A 13,926-nucleotide genomic window follows, 5' to 3' on the forward strand; every position below is an offset into this window, starting at 1 on the left:
AGTAACTTACTACCATAGTTCATTCACTGCCTACACCAACCTGTGAAACCTGTTTTTCTGGCTCTGTTGGCAAGGCGAAATAGAACACAGGGGGAGGAGATGGTGGGACTCTACTGCCAGAAATGTTTCAGGGGGAAGTGCTAAAAGTCAAATACATGAAAGCTAATCAGAGTGCCACCATTAACTCCGTCCAATTGTCCCTGATCAAGATCTCTGGGCACAATGTATTTTAAGGACTGCCCTTAAGTAAGTGCCTGCTGAAATGAATGGGAACTTTGCAGCACTTTTCCTTCATCAGAAGGCAGAAGATACTCCCAGCCAAAAGGTCTCCTCACTGTGAGCACCAAGAGCCAAAGGTGGGCAATCCTCTCCCCCAACTGACCCTATAAGGGTTGCATGCCAGTGGCTACCCTCACTTACATAAACACTCCAGCTCAGGAGACACTGCTATGTTTTCTTCTTTTCCTTATTTTTTCTTCTGTCACCTTCAAAGCTAATGAGGTTCCCAAACTGGCCATTACTCCAGGTGTAGCTAAAGCACGAGTATTTGCTCATCCCTCCTCCCCACCCCAAAGAAACACACACACACAACCACATTCATTCGGAATTTCAAGCATCAGTCCGAATCACTGAGGCAATCTCAAGGCAGAGAAGCAAAAACCAAAAAAGTTATCAAGAAACAAAGTTTAGTAAGCTCATGTGACCTTGCATATGATTCAGATGCAAAGCAAGCCATTGCCACCTTCTTCCCTCAAGAGCTCCCTGATTTGAGCAATGGCTCCTCCAGTCTCCCAAAGCAGATTAACTAGATTCCCCCCCTTAGAAAAGGGCAAGATGGAGGGGAGGGGAAAGACTCCTTCAAGTACTTCCTCTTCTGGTTCAGGTACCTCTTATGCACATTCACTGCCGCTTGCACCCCCACTGGCCACTCCAGCAGCTGAAGAGAAACTGTCTGCGCCTGCTGGAGTCGTCTGCGGAATCATTCTCAGCCAGTTTTCTTCACCACATGGATGAAATAGCATGGGCTGTACTGCTGGCCCGGGGTGTAAGGCTTGAAGTCCCCCAAGACGCTGTGTTCACACGGGCACTGGAAGGCGTTTTTCAGCAGTTCTGTGAAAGGCTCCAGGCGATGGGGGTAGTAGGAGAGGCGGAACTGGCTGGTGAGACATACACAAAAGAAACGTTAGCAGCTGTTTGCTCGGCAGCTTCCCCCAGAAATCTTACTTGTGTAAGGTGCACTACCCATCCAGCATGATGGCTCAACCTGGAGAATCAGCGCTCCTTTACTTTTTAAGCTGCAGATAGGGCGAAATCTCCAGCCCAGAGGCCAAACTCACCATCCAGGCCACACCAATCTAGCCCTGCTCCACACCTTTCCAAGTTATTTTGCCTTGCTGAAATACCTGTCTCTTGCTTGCCAGGATGGAAAGAAACTTAACCTTTGCAGCCCACTGTACAAAGGTAGAAGCCACATTTCTTGCTTTGCCTCTGGCCCCACCACCACTTGGGCTGAAGAAAGTTTGGTTTATTGCTAAAAATAAAACATGCAAAGATCTCTGCATCCTCCCTAAGCTGGATAAGCTGTACTCTAGGTAAAGGTAAAGGGACCCCTGACCATTAGGGTCCAGTCGCGGACGACTCTGGGCTTGCAGTGCTCATCTCGCTTTACAGGCCGTGGGAGCCGGCGTACAGCTTCCGGGTCATGTGGCCAGCATGACTAAGCAGTTTCTGGTGAACCAGAGCAGTGCACGGAAACGCCATTTACCTTCTCGCCGGAGTGGTACCTATTTATCTACTTGCACTTTGACTTGCTTTCGAACTGCTAGGTTGGCAGGAGCAAGGACCGAGCAATGGGAGCTCACCCTATCACTGGGAATCGAACCGCCAACCTTCTGATTGGCAAGCCCTGGGCTCTGTGGTTTAACCCACAGCACCACCCTCATCCCATTAAGCTGTACTCTAGCCATGCAATATTTGTTGGAACACACAGTATTGCTTTTCCTACGCAAACATCCTTTTCTTAACAGAATGTGATTGGGTTTCACCTTTGAATAGGAATGTGAAGGGTTAAACTAGGGGCAGAGGTGCACACGCAAGCATGTTAAACCAGAGGTGAGGGACAGACACATGTGTGGTTGGCACAAAGGGGTGAAGGCATTCGAAGCACATTTGACTGAACGCACTTAGAAACCCTCCTTCTTAGTCGGGAACTGTGACATCTCACAATTTCCAGTCACAGGGACAGTTGTAGATTGAACAAGTCTTAGCTCTTTCATACTTTTGAGCTAATTGCGGAAATAGCTGAAGAGCTGCTGGTGTGCCTTGGGGTGTTGCTCAATTTAAGCCGCCACGTGTTCAGGTAAGTGCCTGGATGTGGCTATAATCTTCCGTAATTCCATCTTTCAGAGCCAATTTAAAGGAAGAGAATCTTGTTGGCTGGGAGCTGTTTTTTCAACATGGCTGGATACGGCATGGGTATCTTCTAGTTATAGCCCATTTAATGAATAGCTTGCCTTTTCAGGTAACACCCTTACAAGGCAACATGTAATATATCAAACGATAAAACATTAAACAAAACCAACTGACTTATCTAAAACATGAAGCCAGCAAGTAAAAGCAGAGTTTAAAGTGTATGAAAAGCCACCAGTGAGCAGGGCATAAACACCTAAAGGAAGGAAGCTGTGGGGCCACCATTGAAAAGGCCCTGATTCTGATATCTGCCAATCTGATGGTTCTTAGTAGCAGGCCCCAAACGCAGATCAGCCTTGGCTGATATGGACCCAGACATCTGTTAGCTCCCACCCAACCTTACCAAGTAACTGGATGCTCCCACATTTGCTATTAGGCTGAAGACTCTGGATAGCACATGAGGTCTGAACAGAATATACCTTAGTTCCGGGCTTCCATCATTCCCCTCGGGTGGCACCTGTACTGTATAGTCCAGCGTCACCATGTTCGGTTTGTTGTTCACAAGAAGTACAGATGTAGTGATGTCCTTGGTTAAGTCACTCTAAGACACAGGTGCGGGGAAAGAGAAAAAATAAACTTCCAGTTTTCATTCCCTTTCTTGTTTGGTGCATTCTTGACTAGCTCATTGTGATTAGCCCAGCACAATCCTAGTCCAGGCTATGCAATTGACACATCTTCCCCATAAAACCCCTCCCTTCTCTCTATTGTTGATACTGATAAAAATTACACATAGGAGCTATTCCCATTCTGATTATGAACCCAGGACAGGTGCCGGTCCTAATGCTGGCTCAAACATCCAGAGAACTTCATATTGTCTTTATGAGACTAAACCATCTCAGAATGCAGGTGCAATATCTTGTGTCTCCTCCACCTGTAAAATTCACTCTGTGTGCTAACCTAGGCCATTTGGGAAATAACTATTCTAGATGCATTTTCCTCGATGCACTTCCTTTGCCCCTGAATTGTCTCTTTTGGGCATGGAGCTGCATTCAAGGTGGGGTGTACAATGCAGAATGGTACCATGTTCTCTGTCTGAATTGATTGCTGGAAGCATGAAAGTCGTAGAAATGTTTTCCCTTTATTAAAAGGGCTACCATCACTACTGCAAGGCTTTGGCAAAAGACCTATTTCTAGGAAGTAAAGGTAAAGGGACCCCTGACCATTAGGTCCAGTCGTGACCGACTCTGGGGTCGAATCAGAGCAGCGCACGGAAACGCCTTTTACCTTCCCACCGGAGCGGTACCTATTGATCTACTTGCACTTTGACGTGCTTTCGAACTGCTAGGTTGGCAGGAACAGGGACTGAGCAACGGGAGCTCACCCCGTCGCGGGGATTTGAACCGCCCACCTTCTGATCGGCAAGTCCTAGGCTCTGTGGTTTAACCCACAGTGCCACCCGCATCCCATTTCTAGGAAGTACCTTGTAGTAAATGTTCTTCCCAGGTGGGGCACAGCCTGTTTCCAGGATGTAGTCATAATTACGGTGGTCAATGACAAGGATGCCACCTGGACGCACCATACTGGCAATGTTCTTCAGAGCCTGTTTATGGGCAGCTTGGTCACCTAGGAAAAGAGACAACTATGAATTAAATTCCTTACTGCAGCTAGAGAGAGATTCTTCACATATGCATAAAACCTGAGAGGCCTGGCCATATATTCTCTTCACCGTCAAACTAGAACTATGTTGATTCTGGGTTTTGAGAGCCTCATATAAACCCAGCATTTGAGATCTACCAATGTTGCCCTGCTAAATGTTCCATCTTTTCTGTAGTGTAGACTAGCCTTGAGAAGAAGCAGGGCCTTTTCTGTGGCAGCCCCAAAACAGTATTGGCTTTCATTATTCAACCTTCCTTTTCAGAAGGCAGGTTATTATCTTCCTTTCTTTTTGCTCTGCCATCATAGTTGGCTGTTTTGTTTCCTGCTGCTGCTGCTTCCAGTTTTCCATCTAGCTTTTGTTTTAGTGATCAAAAAGAACATTAAAATCAATATGCACACTGCTTTTTAAAAATGAAAAGCAGTGCTGATATTTTAAGTTTACAAACACGTTTACAGTAGGTTGCAAGAGACCCTATTGTCCCCAAAAAAAATTACCTGCAAGTTTCTGTGGTAAAGAATGACTCTGCAAAGTAGATGGGCTGTACTGCTGCTTTTGACAAATTCTAAGCCCCAGCACAACATAGCTAGACGTGAAAGCGCACCTGGAAGGGTCAGTTCAGAGGAACTGGAGAGGGGGTGTGGCCAGCTCTTCCTGCCTTGCAATATGCAGCTTCCAAATGCAGCTGATGCAATTAACCTCAAGAAGCATGGTGAGAGTTGAGATTATTTTACAGGTCAGCCACAGCGTGTATTTGTACGGACAGGTACATGAGGTGAGAGATAATTGCTGTGGATTCTGGTTGCTCAAGTTAGCCTTAGAAAAAGGTTATCACAATAATTGGACATTAAACAGGAGATGATGCAGCTACGGAAGGAAATGATCGACATGTGTTTGCAACAGGAGCAGGAAACCTGATTTTAAGAAATTGTATTAAATAATTTGGCTTGATTTGTAGTAATCTGGAAAATTAATAAGAATAATTTGAAGAAAAAAGAAAAAGGTTATCACCAAGGAGCAAGGTGTTAAAAAGCAATGGGGTTTCGGATAAGGCCTGCAGTGTAACCTGCACCTTTTCTTACTTTTCCTGGCCTTATTTCCAGTTATATTCCTGGCGACCACCTAAATGCCTCCCACTTTAACAGACTTTTATCCGCCACAGACACAACTCTTCTTCACTGGTCTTACACCCAGTCTAGATCAGATGGACATATGTGTGTGAGATTCCTTAACTGAGGGTTGGGGGAATCTGCAGCCCTCCATATCTAGTTGGACTTCCCATCAGCCCCAGTCAGCATAGCCAGTGGTCAGGGATGAATAAAAGTGTAGCCCAGCAACATTTGGGTGGTCACAGGATCCCCACCGGTACTTCAACCAATCTGAGGTGTATTGGGTCCTTGCTCGAATATCAGCTTGCTTTCACACATAAAAAGGAGTCCTGTGGCATTATAAGGGATGCCCCTCTGGAAACTGAGACTGTGTGTTGTTTTCCTTCTTGGTGCTCCATTAAATTTTCTGTTTTAACAATTTAAAGTACTCATTTTTATATCCTTAAGATATCAGTGACTTCCCTTCTCTTTCCATGGTTCACTTTGCATATTCTACAAAAACTATACCATTCAGTATTCCATTATTACACCCATCAAAACTTATTTACACTGTTGGATTGATTTTAATGTTGCCAACATTTTCAGCTGCAAAGAGTTATTTCCCATATATGCGATAAACGTTTTCCAATCTTCTCTAAACGTATGTTCTTCTTGTTCTCTTATTCTATATGTTAACTCAGCAAGCTGCACATACTCTGTCAGCTTAAGTTGCCATTCTTGTTTGGTTGGGACCTCGCTCGTTTTTCCATTTTTGGGCTAACAAAACACGGGCCGCAGTAGTGGCATACATAAATAACCTTTTTTGACACCTGGGAATTTTGGTCTGAATTATCCCCAACAGAAAGGACTCTGGGTGTTTTTTGGAGGGGAAGTACTTTTAAACATTTTTTTCAATTCATTATGGATCACTTCCCAATCGCCCACCATCTTCTTAACTATGGCTAGCCTCAGGAAAGGGCTCTGAAGGAAAGTATGCAATAAGAGCCTGGTGGATCAGGCCAATGGCCCGTCCAGTCCAGCATCGTGTTCTCACAGTGGCCACCCAGAAGCCTGTGGGGAACCAAAGGACCAGAGCACAAGAGCCTTCTCCCATCCTGCAGTTTCCAGCAACCAGTATACAGAAGCATTAGTGCTCCTGACCATCAGAGAGCATAGCCATCATGGCTAGAAGGCCCAGTCACTCAACCCTTTCTATAGCACTGGACAATGCTTACTGACCCCAGGAGCATGTAACCAGCCTTGCAACACTCACCTTTAAAATCTGGGAGGTGTGCAAAAGAGTTTCCTAAACAGATGACAGCGTCAAAGCCCTTGCCAGGCTTCTCTAGGTCCTGTGACAGGGTGAGCCAGTTCGCCTCCTCGATGACTGTGGAACAAAAAAAAGGTGCATTGAACACATGGAGGAGAGTTCTGCTTTCTCTAGCCAACGCTCTGCCTCCTCACATTTTCTGCACCTGGAGGATTTTACGTTCCTCGTGCAGGACAGTAAAAAGTGCCACCTTAAAGGAAAAAGGCACTTAGTTGGGAAGCCTCTTATCTGTTACGAAATACAATGTGCTAAGCATGAAAATAATCCCCAGGTTTCTCTCTCCCTGCAATTTGCTGCTGAGACTCTTTGAAAGTGTGATTAAAGCAGTGTTTCTCAAACTACAACTCCCATCACCCCTAGCTAGCAGACCAGTGGTCAGGGACAATGGGAGTTCTAGTCCAACAAGTTTGAGAAACACTGTATTATGGTGGGGGGTTTTTTGGCATAGGCATTAACAGCCAAGGATGGAAACTTCCAGCTTCCTCCATCTTGCTGTGGCTATATGAGGTTTGCTATATTCCTTTTACACCTGGATCAGGAAGGTAGAGTTTGGAGTCTGTGTACTGGGAATTGTGTTGAGAGACAAACCCACAAGAAGGACTTGCACGCAACCGCACTCTCCTCACTTGCAATTCCCAGCTGCAAGTTATCTTCAGGCTTTTCCTGTGTGGCATTCAGATCCTCCCATGGGCTCACAGCAACTACTTTGATGCTTCAGCATTTAACCAATTCATACATGCTTTCATTTGCTGCTGTGGTCATAAACAGAATTACTAAACTAGATTAAAGTCAAAGCTTGGGCTTAAAGAGCTAGTCTTTCCCCAGGTGCTAATATCGCTTTGCTTCCCACAAACGCAGAAGCCGGAACCCAGCGGCTGGGTTACCCATGTCTCTGTTTTCTGTTCTGATGACAAGCCCGCTTGGCATCAGCTGGCAATACCCCAAAATGACGCAACTTGCAGGTGCCATTTAGCCCCAGGTCAGTCTGAGTGCAGGAAGAAACCTGAAAACCAGCATCACCTCTAATTAAAAAGAAGATGCATTGAAAACTGAGTTGGGCACTTGTGACCAGCAGGCGAAAGGAAAGGAGTCAGACAGCGACATTTCTCTATAGGAAATCTGACAAAAGAGGTTTAAAGACTGTCTCAAGGCAAATCCAAAAAAAGTAGTATAAACACTGACAACTGGGAAACACTGGCCTGCGAGCGCTCCAGTTGGAGAACAGCCTTTATCAATGGTGCCACGGGCTTTGAAGACAAACATGCTAAGAGGAAGGCACGCTTGGCAAATCCACACCATGATCGACTCCCGCCCGGAAGCCAATGTTCCCACTGTGGAAGGACGTGTGGGTCCAGAATTGGCCTCCAGTCACTTACGGACTCATTGTTAAAACTGTGTTTATGGAAGACAATCTTACTCGGCTACGAGTGATCGCCAAAGAAGAAGAAGATAGGAAATTTGATTTTAACAGAATTCTAAAGATCACTGACTAGGCTGTTTCAAATCTGTTGTTTCCATGCAAATGCAGAAAAGGCACTAGCTGTAGAACTCAGGTTTTAATAATCAAAAAGAAAAAAATGAAGTTCTTAGCCCTTGCAGTTCAGATAATAGTTTGTTGTTTAAAATCTCCAAAATTTGGAGAAATCTTTGAAGATGGAGTGGAGTTCAGTAAGAATTCCATTGGCACTAAGGCACAGCTTCAGTGCCCTGTAGAGTTCATTACCATGCAGATCACAGGCCCAAAACAAATTATGGGAACATGCACTATTTGTGTAACTTGCAGCTTGCCAAATTTTGCTTATTTCAGTACAGAATTTATTATTAGTGGTAGTTGTTTACACATACAGTCCTAATCACAAAGACAGCATGGACAATTTGAGACGCTTGTACATGTAAGCACCAACGTTGAAGTCGATGAATTGATCCAAGACTCAAACTCTTTTCTTAAGCATCAAGGCAATACTTCTTTGTGAATCGGGTGCTATTTATTCCCCTCTCCCTATATCGTAAATCACACAAAGACCCAACGGTGTTTAAATTTCACTGATCGGGTTTCAAAAGGCAGAGATATTTTTCAACCCTGTTTTTCTTTCTAGTGCACATATAATTACACGATATTGTGAAGTCAGGAGGGGCACCATACTCTTATTTCAGGCCAAAGATGGGGCTAAGATGAGTGTCTCCTTGCGCCCTTTGCAGGTAAACAAGCCAGGCAAAGACACAAACACCAGACCACACCAAGTTTAGTCCTGAAAAAGGGATGTGTCAACAAGGAGCTCATTACAGCATTGACATTCTGCCAGTTGCTTCAGCAGCACTGATCATATTTCGGCCTGTATACATAAACTTGCTTGCTAACAAATGCAAGCAGAACTTTCAAGAGATGCTCAAACTCCAATTATTTGAAGTGTTCAAAACTTGACTCCTCAGCTACCCAGGGCAAGAACAACTGCAGATGTTACTGGCTTGGGCCACAATTCTGATTTACATGTTTTGCATCCTTAGCAAGAAGCTTACAGATAATTATGACTTAAGTGTAGCAGTAAACATTATTTTTTTTTTGCCTGTACAAAATTAACAAACCACAAGCAATTACTAAAATAATACAGCAGTGTTTAGAGCAAACCTGGGATTTATTGTATGATGCAATAAGCAACTAAAGTTTCAGAAGCTCTATCCTTTTAAGCTGCCAAGGCAAATTTTAATAAATGGGATTGAGATTTAAAGGTACACATGTTCACTTTGAGGTGATATTTATTTTCCTGGTGTGTTACTGCAGAAAATACTCTATCTCACTTTTATTAAGATTATTAATCAATTATTAATTATTAATCAAATTGCTACCTTGATTATTAATTATTAATCAAATTGCTACCTTGCCTTTCCTCCTAAACCTGTGCCATTCCACATGGAACATACCCAAGAAACCATCTATCAGTCTGTTTTAGTAGCAAAGCAAATTTGTTTACATGTAACGAAGCAGATGGTAAATCAGCCAAAAAAGTATTTGGTCAGTTGTTTGTCTTAACCAACGATGACAAGATTTTATTTTGTATGCTTCTCTCCTCATGCTCTGGGGCCCTGTGAGTTACAGGTATCTATGACCCTTTTTTCTGGTGGTGCCCACCCTGTGGAACACCCTGCCACAAGACGAGGTGTCAGACCTCATCACGGTTCTGTTCTACCCAGCTGCTAAAAATGTGGCTGTCAAAAACTATTACACACAGAATGCACACAACACAAAAAAACTTTCAGGTGGTTATTTTTCAGCTCTACTATTATTATAGGTTTATTAGGATGTTTTCATTTTGATAGCTGCTCGGGAGCTTTGCAACTGGGGTACTGCTATTTTGCGTTAACATTTTGATCTAATGACAGGTTGGGATGGGGAATGCTATACACTTCAACATTGCAGCAATGCTTGGTTTTGTCAGTCGCCTTGGGCTTCTTTTGAAAAGTAGGCGGGATGCAAGATTTTTAATAAAAATAGGTAAAATACCCCAATGGTCGAAAGCGTCCTCTTTTCGGCGGTTCCATCTCTCCTTCAGGGCATATTTGAGCATCTTGTCACTGGCATCCACGCTAGTGACCCTGAATCCTTCCTCAACAAGCATGATGGAGTCCACACTGCATGAGATAAAAGTGTTCAGGTATGTGGATTAAACAATCCCCCAAGTAAACTCAATGCAGTTCCCTGCATTGCCATCCAGTAGTGAGAGCAGATCATAAAATCACAGAGTTGTAGGAAGGGACCACAAGGGTCATCTAGCTCAACCCACTGTAATGCTGCAGGAATCTTTTCCCCAACCTGAGACTCGAACCCATGGCCCTGAGATTAAGTGTCTCATGCTTTACCAACTGTGCCCCTACATCTGTGCTTGGTATTCACAGTGGGGAGGAGTCCCAGTCAGATGAGAAATCATCACTCCAGAACACTTAAAATTACCAAAAAGAATAGCTTTCATTTTTAAGCCTGCCTGGTCAAATGATCACAGGAGGTTAAGATGTGTTTAAATTCCCCACCGGGAGAGATACGGGTGGCAAGGCCTGCCTTTTAAACAACGGAAGGAGAAAGCCAGAAAGGGGGATACTGTAAACTGCCCTGTGATCCTCAAATGGAGAGCGGTATACAAATTTACTAAGTAAATAAATGAAGGAGGAGAAGAGAGCTGAGGCAAGGAGCATGGGAACCGGTCACAGCACATTAAAAAGCACAGGAAGGCCGGATTTAGATGATATGAGGCCCTAGGCTACTGCACTTGTGAGGCCCCTCCCAATCCCCCAGCCTCACAACTAGAAGAAAATGGAAGAGTGTTATAAACAAAATTGAGTGAAACCAAGAATGATGATGGATATTTAAAATTCTGCAGTTCACAATTTCTCCTCTAAAGGTCATCAGAAAACTTCATCAAAATTTGTTTGTCTACGTTTGCCACTTTCAATGTGCGCCCCCCCCCCCCAGTCTACAATCGTGGCCCTTAATTCATTTTTTTTATTCTTTTGAGTCTTTAAAAACAACTCTCTCCAAAGCAGTTAGTGACCATAAAGCTATGAAATAGCTGCAAGATTGTTTCCACATTAGGAAAGGCCATCTGAAATTTTTCCTTGTATATAATCTGATAAAGGTCTGTATGAGACAGAGAGTGCTCTGCTGTAAGCCTATGGCTTTATCTCATGTACAGGTGAAAGTGCAAAGTTAAATAAGTTTCAGGTCAGTATCTTCTGGGTATTGCAACATCACTGTACACAGTACATCTAATATAGGAATAAAGGATTTTATCCTAAACTTACCTCTTGAAGAAAGTGCATCTAAGGCCCTAGGCTTCAGCCTACTTAGCCTATACATAAATCCCCACTGACAGGGTGTCATATTCCTAAGCGGGAGGGGGCGCCTCTCCCATAACAAAGCAATGGGGGCCCTTTTCTTTCATTTGAAGCACGACACGCATTTGAAGCACACGCCTTCAAAGAATCCTGGGAAGTTAGAGGGTGCTGGGAATTGTAGTTTGGGGATTGCAGTTACCAGGATTCTTGGGTGCGGGGTGTCGAGCCATGTGCTTTCAATGGGGGGGGGGAGGTCCTGATCAGCTGTCGCGTGCGTGGATCCGGATTAGACCACCCTGAGAAACAAACTCCCCTGGGGAGAAGGGAGCCCAGGCCTTCAAGCTGGGTCATGATCCAGCACCCACCAGCACCGCCTCCTCCTGCTGCCGCTGGCGTGTGACTCACCCAGTGCCGCAGGCCACGTCGAGGACCGTGTTGCAGCGCTGGGCGCGCAGCAGCGACACCAGCCAGTTCTTGTACTCGGCGGTGCGGCTCCGCGTGTCGCCGATGTAGAGCTGCCAGACCCGCGCCGCGCGGCCGTCGGCGTACTGGTCCGGCAGCCCCTCGGCCGCCACGCCCAGAGAGCGGGTCCGGTAGATGCTGTCCACCATGGCGAGCGCACAGAGGCTCCTGCGGGCGCCCACGGACGGAAAGGAGAGCGCGCGTTGAACCCACGAGCGCGCGCCTGGTTCTGCTACTCCTGCAGCCGAGTCTGGGCAGCTGCGCGCAACAACAAGCCCCGGCAGCCAGCCCAGCAGGGGCAGCCCCGGCACCGCCCCTTCGACCCTGCAGCTCGCCAATCAAATGCCGCAGCGCTGGGCACACCCGCTGCCGGGCCCCGCCTCTCTCCTCCCCCCACCTCTTACGTGTGCACCGCCCCCCAGTCTACTGTTTCCAAGCCGGAGGGCGGCAGCTCAGCGGCTCGTGTTGCTTTGTCACCTGCGCCCCTTGCGCCCCTGCTCGAGGAAGCGCTATAAAGTATGTGTATGTGTGCAGGGATGTCCACTTGAATAAAATATTGGGGAGGGGGACAGGTAAGACCCGCTGGGCCCCCTCAAATATTTAATTGGGGGTAGGACCGGGTTCTCTAGGAGTTGGATGTGTGCACGTAGATCACAGTTTTTAAGAAATGCAACCAAGATCGAAAACAGGAGGCGGGCTATGAATGCATTTGCAGGTGGTGGTGGGGGGGACAGAATAAAATTGTAGAGTTGGAAGGGACGCTGAGGAATGCCTAGTTCAACCCCCTGCAAAGCTGGAATATGCAGCTGTTCCATATGGGCATGGAGCCTGCAACCTTGGTGTTATCAGCAACACGCTCTAACCAACGAAGCTATCCAGGTTTCACTGGTTTTTGTCATGTATTTTGTGTTTTTAACTTCTGTTCTTATGCTGTGAACCGCGCTGGGATCTGCGGGTGAAGGGGTGTATACAAATTAAATAAATAATTTATTTCTCATTATGTATTTATGTATTCATTTCATAAGATTTCCATGCCGCTTGTTTCCGAAACAATAAAATTATTGCTTATATAGCCATACAGCAACTGTGCGAAAAACAAATTAACTCATACAATTTTTCTAAATTTCCCAGGGAAGGTAGACTCAATAAGAATGTATTCAGCAGGGGCCAAAAAGAATACAGTGAAGGCACCTGCTGGATTTCACTAGAGAGGGAGTTCCAAAGTGCCATTGATCTGAAAGTAAAGCCAAAAGTGGGGCGCACCTTTTCTTGACATTGGTTTGAACAGCCATTGTATCCTCTGTTCAATTAACTTACTGAGATCTAGTCCAAAATCAGAACAAGGGGATAAGATTGTGCTGTCTCTGCCTACTGCAAATTGGTCTGAGATTGGAAACGAGCCCCTCTCATCACAAACATATGCATTCCCATCACTTTATTTCACAAATCTCCCACCTGCACAGCTTCCTGTGTTTCTCGTTTCTTAGGCGGCACAGGCCTCCTTTGTGTTTTGTATTTTTAAATACACAGAGATCACACAGAATATAGCCTGCATACAATTACTAATGACACTAGAAGTCAATTTACATTTATAGTCCATCTGGGTATGTCATGCAGTAGCAGTTGTTAAAATAATAATAATGACAAGTGTTGCCTACTTAGAATCATAGAGTTGGAAGAGACCACAAGGGCCATTGAGTCCAACCCCCTGCCAAGCAGGAAACACCATCAGAGCACTCCTGACACTTGTCGTTTCCAAACCTGCCTCGCTTTCGTTTCCAAACCTGCCTCACTTATTTTTTGTTTTCCTTTCATGTCGCTAAGGACCTCCTCAGTTCTGTTTCTCTTCTGTGGCTTTGGTTCTTGGAAGAGAACGCTTGAGGAACTGGAGAAACCAAAAGGAAAGAAAAGAAAAATATTAGCATTGAGGGAGTGCCTTTGAATTATAGGAATACGAATCAGAACTGAAACAAGTTGAATAGGGAGGTTATGCAAAACACCAGCCCAGAGAGTCCCGTTGCAGCACCTTGATGAAGTCTAACAAATTTATTATGGCTTAAGTTTCCATGGACAATAGATAAGATAGATTCATTAAGTGTTATCTGGATTTGCAGCTGCATATATGCCTCGTTGGGTAGAGGTGGGGATTGTAAGAAATG

The 13,926-nt window shown here is 45.1% G+C and overlaps 1 protein-coding gene across 1 annotated transcript; it reads right to left on the reverse strand.

The window, feature by feature from the left end:
- Positions 1 to 669: 669 nt before the first annotated feature.
- LOC310702730 (glycine N-methyltransferase-like) lies at positions 670 to 12,078 on the reverse strand. The gene is made up of 6 exons (XM_083494795.1): positions 11,711 to 12,078; positions 9,981 to 10,108; positions 6,425 to 6,538; positions 3,890 to 4,032; positions 2,889 to 3,010; positions 670 to 1,157 (listed from the first exon to the last, which is right to left on the reverse strand). The coding sequence occupies exons 1-6, from the start codon at positions 11,914 to 11,916 to the stop codon at positions 986 to 988; spliced, it is 885 nt and encodes a 294-aa protein (XP_083350921.1). The 5' UTR covers positions 11,917 to 12,078; the 3' UTR covers positions 670 to 985.
- Positions 12,079 to 13,926: the final 1,848 nt, after the last annotated feature.

Source organism: Podarcis liolepis (assembly GCF_965112155.1).
Source record: "Podarcis liolepis genome assembly, chromosome: 3".
Lineage (NCBI taxonomy): Eukaryota > Metazoa > Chordata > Lepidosauria > Squamata > Lacertidae > Podarcis > Podarcis liolepis.

Bases quoted from the DNA above. Each gene is read 5' to 3' on its own strand.
- LOC310702730 (XM_083494795.1), bottom strand. From the start codon at position 11,916: ATGGTGGACAGCATCTACCGGACCCGCTCTCTGGGCGTGGCGGCCGAG. The intron at 6,539-9,980 runs GTATTTTACCTA...TTTGTTCCACAG, and splicing joins GGACGCTTTCGACCATTGGG to TCATCGAGGAGGCGAACTGG. The intron at 1,158-2,888 runs GTATATTCTGTT...ATGTCTCACCAG, and splicing joins GATGGAAGCCCGGAACTAAG to CCAGTTCCGCCTCTCCTACT.